This window comes from Egretta garzetta, unplaced genomic scaffold, assembly GCF_000687185.1.
Source record: "Egretta garzetta isolate BGI_Z169 unplaced genomic scaffold, ASM68718v1 scaffold732, whole genome shotgun sequence".
In the NCBI taxonomy this organism is placed as follows: Eukaryota; Metazoa; Chordata; class Aves; order Pelecaniformes; family Ardeidae; genus Egretta; species Egretta garzetta.
Genome location: NW_009259029.1, coordinates 1,037,328 through 1,046,497, shown reverse-complemented (window position 1 = coordinate 1,046,497; position 9,170 = coordinate 1,037,328). Strand labels below are relative to the sequence as shown.

At 49.7% G+C, this 9,170-nt stretch overlaps 1 protein-coding gene across 1 annotated transcript in view; it reads left to right on the top strand.

The window, feature by feature from the left end:
- ASB1 (ankyrin repeat and SOCS box containing 1) overlaps positions 1 to 8,557 on the top strand; it is a 35,434-nt gene extending 26,877 nt beyond the window's left edge. Inside the window, exons 3-6 of the mRNA XM_035890252.1 lie at positions 88 to 234; positions 2,168 to 2,470; positions 6,108 to 6,493; positions 8,373 to 8,557. Of these exons, the coding sequence (XP_035746145.1) occupies positions 88 to 234; positions 2,168 to 2,470; positions 6,108 to 6,493; positions 8,373 to 8,506 (970 nt within the window). The 3' untranslated portion in view covers positions 8,507 to 8,557. The remainder of the gene's footprint in view (positions 1 to 87; positions 235 to 2,167; positions 2,471 to 6,107; positions 6,494 to 8,372) is intronic.
- The last annotated feature ends 613 nt before the right edge of the window (positions 8,558 to 9,170 follow it).

Genomic DNA, 9,170 nt, shown 5'->3' with positions numbered 1-9,170 from the left:
ACGGGACGGGACCGGGACAGCCCCTCCCCGAGCCGGGCCGGGCCGTCTCCGTCCAGGGCTCAGCCCGGCTCCCCCCCCTCTCTCCAGCGCAGGTCGTAACCTGAAGGAGTGGCTGCGGGAGCAGTTTTGCGACCACCCCATCGAGCACTGCGAGGACACCCGGCTGCACGACGCGGCCTACGTGGGGGACCTGCCCACCCTCAAGAGCTTGCTGCAGGAGGAGAGCTTCCAAAGGTGAGGGGGGCTGCGCGCACCCCGCCCTGCCCGCACCCTCACCCTGGCTTTGGAGACCCTCACGGGGACGAGGGTGCGGGGTCCCGCTTAAACGATTTTGGCTAACGAGTCCCTGGGGCTGCTTACCCCGCACCCATCTCCCCACGGCCTTTTGGAGGCCCCGTCCCACTCCGTTCCTGGCAGGAGAGGTGTCGGGTTGGGAGGATGCTCCTCTTGCCCCTGAAATTGTCCCCCGTGGTCTCCCAGGAGGCAAATCTCAAGCCAGTTTGCAAGCGTGCGGCAGCCACGCATGAGCTCTTTTCAGATCAGGGTGGAAATGTAATACCATGAAAATAGGAGCCTACGTATAATGGGAAAAACATGCAAAAGGGATTACAATCGAATATAAACCTGAAACATCCTATGTTACAAAATCTGCCCAGTGTCAGTCTGTGACCATGGGGATAGTTAATTAATTTTCCTGCACCGTGGAGAAAACTGCTTAGAGTGCAAAATGTCTCCCAGCCTCAAAAAAGGTGTCCTTTCAGCAAAACTGAGAATGAGCCAGCCCCTCTTTGTGCCACCTGGGCAGCTAGGGCTCTCAGGTCCCTTGCTCTGAGATATTTACCTTATTATTTTGCCGTGTGGGAACCCTGTGGTAGCAGGGCCAGGCATCCTTCCCTGCAGGAAAAATCTAAAGTTTGGCGAGAGGAGGAGGCTGGACCCACAGCACCATCGTACAGGTGGTGAAGTGAACAAAAAAGTGATTTCTTTGAATCTGGGGGTAGGTATGGGATGGAGATCCCCAAACCTCCAAGGTTAGAGAAAGCACTTTTATCACAAGACTTGACAGCTGAGGGCTTGATGTGAGTTTTATACTACTCCTCTTCCTAAAACATGGCTGAAAAAAAAATTGTGGCACTGTTCTTCTAGCAAACTCTGTAAATGCACTGTGTAAAAACTGCTTTGTCCTGTACTGGTTACGTGGGCCTACATGGAGTGAGCTAGAAGAGCAAATCCGCTGCTGCGCTGACTAAAGAGCACTTCGCCAGCCTACATTGGCCTTAAAGAAATCCCTTCCTCTCGGTGTGTTCCTGCTAAAATGGTACCTGCAGTGATTTGCAGAGAATTTGGGAGTGGGTTGTTGATGTTTATGAGGTTTGTAAGGCTAACCTGAGATCTGGATGAGCATGACAATACAGGTGATTTCAGAGGGGATCTAACCAGTTGCCACCCAAACCCATCTCTTCTATAAATTGGAAAAGGCTCTTATGCCAGTACAGCCGTCCAACAGGGTTGCTAATGGCCTACTTATGCTGTTCAGTGCAGGATGGCCACACCTCCCCAGCTTGCTCCTTGCTGGCAGGGCTGAGTTTCCCTGGATTTGTGTTTACGTCATCCCATGGTGCCTGGCTGAGTGTGGATGTTGCCAGTGGTGTGATACAGATGTACGTCTGCATTTCTGTACATTGCTCCCCTCCTCCCGTGTCCTCTTGCTGTTTCCCTGCTGCTTTGACAACCTTCTGCCCCTTTTGGAGCAGCTTGAATTAAGTAGTTGTGGTCCCCAGCTTGGTCACTTCTGACCTGGGACATCTCCGTGTTACAAGGGAGTATTTTATTCTTTTTATTGGTAATTTTGACTGAGCTTTGAGGCAGGGTTTGTCCCTCACTGTGAATATGTGCTGCTCCTGACACAGCAGAGCTGCAATAAAACCCATCTTCCAGGCACTACTCCGGTACATGCCACAGTCTCTGGCTACCTACGTGCAGTGCCTAGTCAGGTAACTGGCAGGAGCTTTTTAGGGCTGCTATGAAGTGTCAAAAATGGGGAGGAAAACTTGAAGGGAGCTGGTTGGGTTCTCCCAGCATCCTCCTCTGGGGCTGTGGGAGCTGGGGTGGTGCAAGGTGTCAGGAGGGCTTCTTGTGACCCAACGCTTCCTCCCTCTGATGCCAGCCGGATCAACGAGAAGTCGGTGTGGTGCTGTGGCTGGCTGCCCTGCACGCCACTGCGCATTGCTGCCACCGCCGGCCACGGCCCCTGCGTCGACTTCCTCCTCCGCAAAGGGGCCGAGATCGACTTGGTGGACGTGAAAGGGCAGACCGCCCTCTATGTGGCTGTGGTCAACGGGCACCTCGAGTGTGCCAAGATCCTCCTGGAAGCTGGGGCTGACCCCAACGGCAGCCGGCCCCACCGCAGCACCCCTGTCTACCATGCCGCACGCGTGGGCCGGGCAGACATCCTCCGGGAGCTGATCAGGTGAGAGCTTGGGTCCAGGCTGGAGTTGGTCCTGATGGGGAGATGGGTGGCTCTACTTCCCTCTCTTCTTCCCTTGGGATCTTTCCCCCATGGGTCTTGGAGCATCTGTTCCCTCCTCACATGCCCAGTGCCTCCACAGGCCTGGTGAAGCTGGCCAAGAGATGAACAGCAGAGAAGATGGGGAGGTGCCCAAAGGGACATCCTTGTCTTCCCCATTGCTTGGACCTGGCAACAGGTCTGTGCCCTGCTGTGTGACTCTCATGACTGTTCTAAGACGTCGCCCAAGAGAGGAGTCTCTGTTTCTGAGCCCACCATCCACTATTCAGTCAGAGCCAAATCCTGCAAAATAACCTCCCCCACCACTTCCAACTTGACTGCCAACTCCATACCCCTGGACGAATTTATTATGAGTGAGGTGAATCCCCCACTGAACCAAAAATTGTTTAGAAACACATCTCTCCCTTGTGTAGCTCTGCTGCTCTGGCCATTTTCTGTCATTGGGAGGAAAGATGCTTTTCTCTGGCACTGTCTGTACTTGGCTGCCTGGCATTTGCCTATCACTAGGACGCCCTCTGTGGTGTCTGATTCAGCCTCCCCTTTCCAGACACCTTATGCACAGCTCTATCAAAGGGGTGGCATCTCTGGGGCAGGGCATGATGGCCATCACTATGAGATGATGAACAGTAACCTTAGCTGGGTGGTGGGTGGCTGGTGACCTCCTCTCCCTCAGGAAGCTTCCTCTGCAGCACCAGCAGTCAGTGAGCTCAAGGTCTAGAAGCAGGCTGTGCAAACTTGACTTTTCTCCTCTGTGGCATGCCATGATACTTCCTTTCTTCTAAATTGGAAGCTTTTTGTATAAGGGACCGTGCTGAGCAACTATATTGACACCAAATGATAAAGGGATTGTAAGGGGAAAATGTAGGTTGTAGAAAGAAATAGTAAAAGAGAAGAAAGTTTTATTTGGATTCACACAGAAACGCTCTCCAAGAAATCCCTTCAATGACCGCAAATGCAAGAAAATAACAATGAAAAGGATTTCAACAGAAAAAATTCAAAATACTCCTTTTTGCTTTTGGGGAAGTTAATTTTCACACAAGTGCAGCTTTAAGGAAGCTGGCAAGTAGAAAGAAGGGGAGAAGGTTCCCCCTCCTTGCTCCTTTCTCAGTAAGCTGAGGGAAGGATGTCCTCATTGTCAGGCGCTTGTTGGTACAGGGTTCAGCTCACATGCTGCATTCCCCAGAATCTCCCCTGCTATATCTGCTAAGGCAGGGTGAAATGAAGCAAATGGTATTTCAGCAGCACATGGAGAGCCGATGCATTGATTTATGTGTCTACTCCTTGGGATACCTTGCCAGCAATATTAAAAGCAAGATTTTGGAAAACTTTCAGGATTAAAAATTAACTGGAGTTTGTCCAATCTCTTTTTATTAGACAATGTCTCTCCCAAGGCTGCTAAGCTAATACCAAATTGTCAGATTGCCCAAAATTTCAAATATCTCGGAGTATGGATTTCACAGATCTGTTCAGAGTTGCTTACTTTAAAATGCAGTCTTACGTTACAAAGCTCACTCAGAGATTTTAAAAATGTTGATTTAAAGGATTTGGCAGGGGGAATGCAATGAGGAAGACACATTTACTGAGATATAAGGAAATATTTCAGCATATTCAGCTTGAGAGAACCTCAGTGTCCTGAAAAGAAAGCCCAACCCAGTTCAGGCTTGCTGCAGGTGTCTAAACATCACCTGGTTCTTTCTTCTTTTTTAATCATATGGTAGCACAATCAGGATTCCTGAGTCCTACCACAATTGCTGAACCAGCTAACCAAGCAATAGGTGAAATTGTATCCATTAATAGTAAATACACACATAGCTGTGGAATGGTGGCTGGCGGAAATATTTATGCTTATATTGCCAGGGTGTAGATTACTCTCCTAACAGCTTGTGATGTGATCATGCTGTGATGGGATCGGACTGTTACATTATAAACCTCCAGCGTAACTAGGGGCTGACCCAGCGTATTAAGATTGAGATGATCCTTTTGCCACGCTAAAAACGGTGAAAAAGATCTGAGAAATCATCCCGATGCCTCAGGGACATGCCTTACTGTGACAAAAGCAGAATTTTGTATTTTGCTTTGAGTTGGAGGGGGACTGGTGGGTGAAGGAATCTTTTATCCATCTGTGGGGAGAAGGGACAAGGCTTTGCTTGATCTGTAGTGCTGCAACGAAACCCATTTACTCCTTAGGGGATTGCATTGTCTTCCTCCGTGTTCCTGTCCAAGCTACATGTGAAGTAGCTGGAGTTAGTGTCCCCACTGCTTGGGCGTTCCCCAGGCTAGGGGAAATACAAGCTTATTTCTGCCATCTCTTCTTTCTGTAGCATTGCCATTTTTCAAATTCCATGCTTTTCCAGATAGTGAGAGTTGGCCTTTTTGCTCCCATTTATTTGGCCACATTCTTCATTTCCTCCAAAAAAATGAAAAGAACCAAAGCCAGTAAGCCTTGTTTTCTGCTCATTCTCAACTTAATGCCGTCTGTACTTCCCAAAAAGAAGTATGCTGTGGGCTCTGCTTTTGTTTGATGACAAGACCGATGTCCACTGAGCAGGGCTTTAGCCGGCTCAGGTGCCTTCTCTACGCCACAGCAAGCTTGAGCCTGCTTTGCTCTGGCTGCAGAGCTTACGGAGCAGTTGGGACACCATGGCACCATGCTGCAAAGAAGTGAAGTACAGGTTTCTCTGTGGGGTAGAGTGAGGCAGGAGCCAGTTGCAAAAGGCTTGAGAGGTTTGCTGCTGCAGCTTGTTGAGCTCGCCCCTTCAGTGCCTGGAGTGCTGGCCAATGAACTGTAATATCTCGTGTGGTATCTGGTATAATATATAACCTGTGAATGGAGCTGTGCAGGATGGATGGGGAGAGCAGAAAGTCTGACGCAATTATTTTGTTTTTCCAGTTTCCTACACACTGAGAGCTGGCGGGTACGTCCCTTCGTCTGAGCTGAATGCTAGGGAGAAGGCCTCTTTTTGACTCCCTGGTGGGATTTCTGATGGGATTTCAACCACCCCAGCTCCTTCGGGAGCAGGATTTTGTCACACGTGTTTTGCTGTTGAGCACAGATTTTGGTTTCCATTTCCGTACTGTCTGTGTGACAGTCAGATCTATTGCCTGCATTGCTTTTTGGCTGTTTTATCCTGGTGGGGAAGTTATTTCACTGCATCTCTTCAACTGAGTAATTTGGAAGCATCCCCACTCCCCAGCTGGCTCATTAGCATCCAACATTATGTGTTGCTGGCTGAGGGCTGAGCCATCCCTTGTGCCAAGGCCATGTTTGGCACATCTTTCAGGAGGGCAAGGAAAGATGTTCCTCAGCTGCTCTCTCCCAAGCCTGGGCTGTTGCAGGCAGAGGAACAGCTTTGCTTCTTGAAGATCAGACCATGCTGGATATGGCATTCCCACTCAGAAGCCCTGCTAGGCCCCTCTGAGGGCAGTTCTTGGGTGATGGGCTCCAGAAGTACCAAAACCAGGCAGGGTGCTTACCCTCTGGGTGTCCTTCAGCCTCATCCCCTGCCATTTTGTCACCCTGGAGTGCAGTCGTGGTGCTGTTGCCCTTGCTTCCAGACCTCTGCTCTTCTCCCCCACCCAGGTATGGTGCAGATGTGGATGTGAATCACCACCTCACTTCCCGGGTCCCCAGCCTCTCCCTGCGGCCCCTCACCACGCTGGTGGTCTGCCCGCTGTACATCAGCGCTGCCTACCACAACCTCCAGTGCTTCCGGCTGCTGCTCCAGGCAGGAGCCAACCCAGATTTTAACTGCTGCGGGCCCATCAATATCCAAGGCTTCTCCCGGGGCTCCCCGGTGTGTGTGATGGATGCTGTCCTGCGACATGGCTGTGAAGCGGCATTCGTTCACCTCTTGATTGACTTTGGAGCCAATCTGAACCTGGTGAAAGTGGAGGCCTTGGGAGTTGAATCCACGGGAAGGGTCAAAGTCAACCCTGAGGCTCTGCAGGTGTTCAAAGAAGCAAGGGGTAAGTGGCTTTGACTTACTGAAGTGGTGCTGGTTTTATCTAGCTCTGGATTCAGGAGAATGCTTTGGAGAGTTTATTTGGTTGTTAGGAGCTGTTAAGGTGGTAGGTGAGTGTTACCATCCTCTTTTGGGTCTGTTTGTTCAAGTGCCTTCAGCCAAGTGCAAAAAGACTGTGTAAACAGGTTATACCTCTGTAAAGTGCATATAAAAGTGTAAAGCAATTCTAACATACAAAAAAGATAATTGGGATTTAGAAGCTGTTAAGCTAACTGCTAATGACTTCATCACCCCTGATATGGCTCCCAAAGATCTGTTGCTGGCCAGACAGGCATCAGGCAGGAGAGGACCGTGGGGCTGGCCTCTGCCGCTCCCTGGCACGGATCCGCAGTGTTGCCGAGCTGCTGGCTGCCTCCGGCTCTGTCAACACTGATGACTCAACCCAATGGCTTCCCTGTAAGCCTCCTGCTAGACTCCCCGTTTTTCTTCCATTGCATTTTGTACATTCACATGGTGTTTTCCCTCTTGAGTCCTTCAGCTACCAATGATGCCTATTTCAGCAGCCCAACCTCTGTCTGTAACTTTACCTTTTTTATGTTTCTCCCAGCTCTTTTCCATTGCCTAACCATGTCCTCGGCAGCCTGAAGTAAGGTTTAGGTGGCGGGGTCCTATCAGAGCTGAGCTTTGGGTCTTCAAGCCACAGGCAGGTTATGGCATATCCAGTGAGACCCAGTTCTCAAAAGCCGCACAGATGTGCCCTCAGAAGGTCTTGAGTGACCTTGTCCTCTGCGGGGGGTGGGGGGGGCAGGGAGAGACCCAAGAGGTAGTTTTATCTGGACAGGCTACTTGGTAAGTAAAGTCACAAATGATGGTAGCAGGTGGTGAAAAAAGGTGGGAAAAAGCTGGCTTTTTGAATTTAACATCCTCTGGAAAGCAAATGAATTACAAAAGAAGTAAACCAGAGCCTCAGACCTGAACATGCCTAAATTTACCTGCTATTGCTTTCTTTTTATAACGAAAGCAACATCAATACAGTCCGCACCCTTGTTCCAGCAAGGACAGCACCTTGTAAAACGACCAGGCTCAGCTGGTGAAGGCCAGGGCTTTGCACCAGGGTCACAAGTGGGGTTTCCCTCTTGAACTCTAGAGAAATTTGAAAGGGATTTAGGATGTGGAATACAGCCCCCAGCCCCAACCCCGAAGTTATTCAGCTTTGCACATGCCTGGTTTTTAAACCTGCCTGGACTTTTGCTGAGAAGAGGTGCACATAAACTGGAGCAGGTGGTTTCCATTAAACCTGGGTTTAGAAGGCAAATGGGACTCCTCAGGTAGAGCGTGCAGGATAATGGAGTGGTGCCTTGGAGGTCTTGTTCCTGAATCAACATGGACACCATCATCCTCTTGTCCCTGTGCTGGAAGAGCTCTCCATGAATGCAAAAGAAGCCCTCAAAAGAAAGTTGGGATAAGGCCTAAGCAAAAATAAAGTCCACATAATTTTAAAATGATCCGAGTAGTATAAAGCCTCTCACAGACTCCCCTGGTGTGGATTTGGCAGTGATCTCTTGAACCCTTTCATGCAGGGACTGGATCCATGGTCACAACCCCATGCAGTCTCCAGCTTGCCCATCCAAACTGCCCATGTGGCAGCTGTCATTGCTCCAAGTCTTTGGCCAAAAGGTTTGGCCTCCTCACAGGGAGGATTCGTGCATGCTCAGCTCTCCTGCGCTGCCTTGGTGTTGCTGTGCAGGATGTGGCCTCGGTGTTCGGAAGGGGTAAATGGCTCCTCAGCTGTCAGCCAGAGCTCAGCACAATTTATACGCTGTTATCCCTCTCTCTTCCTCTCTCTGTCCCTCAATAGTTTTTCTCTGCTTTCTTTACTGCAGGCCGCACCCGGAGCCTCTTGTCTCTCTGCCGCATAGCTGTACGAAGAATACTTGGCAAATCTCGTCTGGATCTGATCCATATCCTTCCAATCCCAGACCCTATTAAACAATTTTTACTTCATGAACACAGTTAAAGGGCAACTGGCTGCTTTCCGGGACAGTTTGATTTGGTAAATGAGTGCGCTGATAAAGCCAGGTGCCAATCCTAACCCTTCCCCCACAGTAGAATACTGTATTGCTCTTGGAGTGCACATAATTCCCTGCCCCTGTGATTTTTCCCCTCCAAATTTAGGGTGCAGTGATTTTCTGTGTCTATTCTTAAGCTACCGGTTATCTAACTGGTGATCTCTTGTTTGCAACTGGTTGGGTGACAAGGCCAATAAGCGTGTGTGGCTGTTACATGAGCAAAACCAATATATCCTATAGTTGTTAGCATATTTCTGTTTGTTATGACTCTACCTCTGTTATTGCTCTGTGTTACACACAACTTGGGTCTCAGTGGCACTTCTGCGTGGGGAAGTGTCCGGATTTAAGCCTTTCCTCTTCCTATAGCATACAAGGGAGTCTCTCCTCGCTTTGTAAGGGTTTTACAACAGCACTGTTCTCTTTCTGCCATTGGTACCTGGCCTTTCTCTTCCCTATGGAGTTTGTGATTGCTGCTGTAAAAGTGGGTGTATTTTCATCTGTCCTTTTCTGGTGTAAAATGCATCAAGTTTCCTGTCCAGTGCCACGTGTTACTTGGAGAATTGCATCCGTGTCGCTACGTGCTGCAAGGTAGCTGCTGACTTGGCTTTCTTC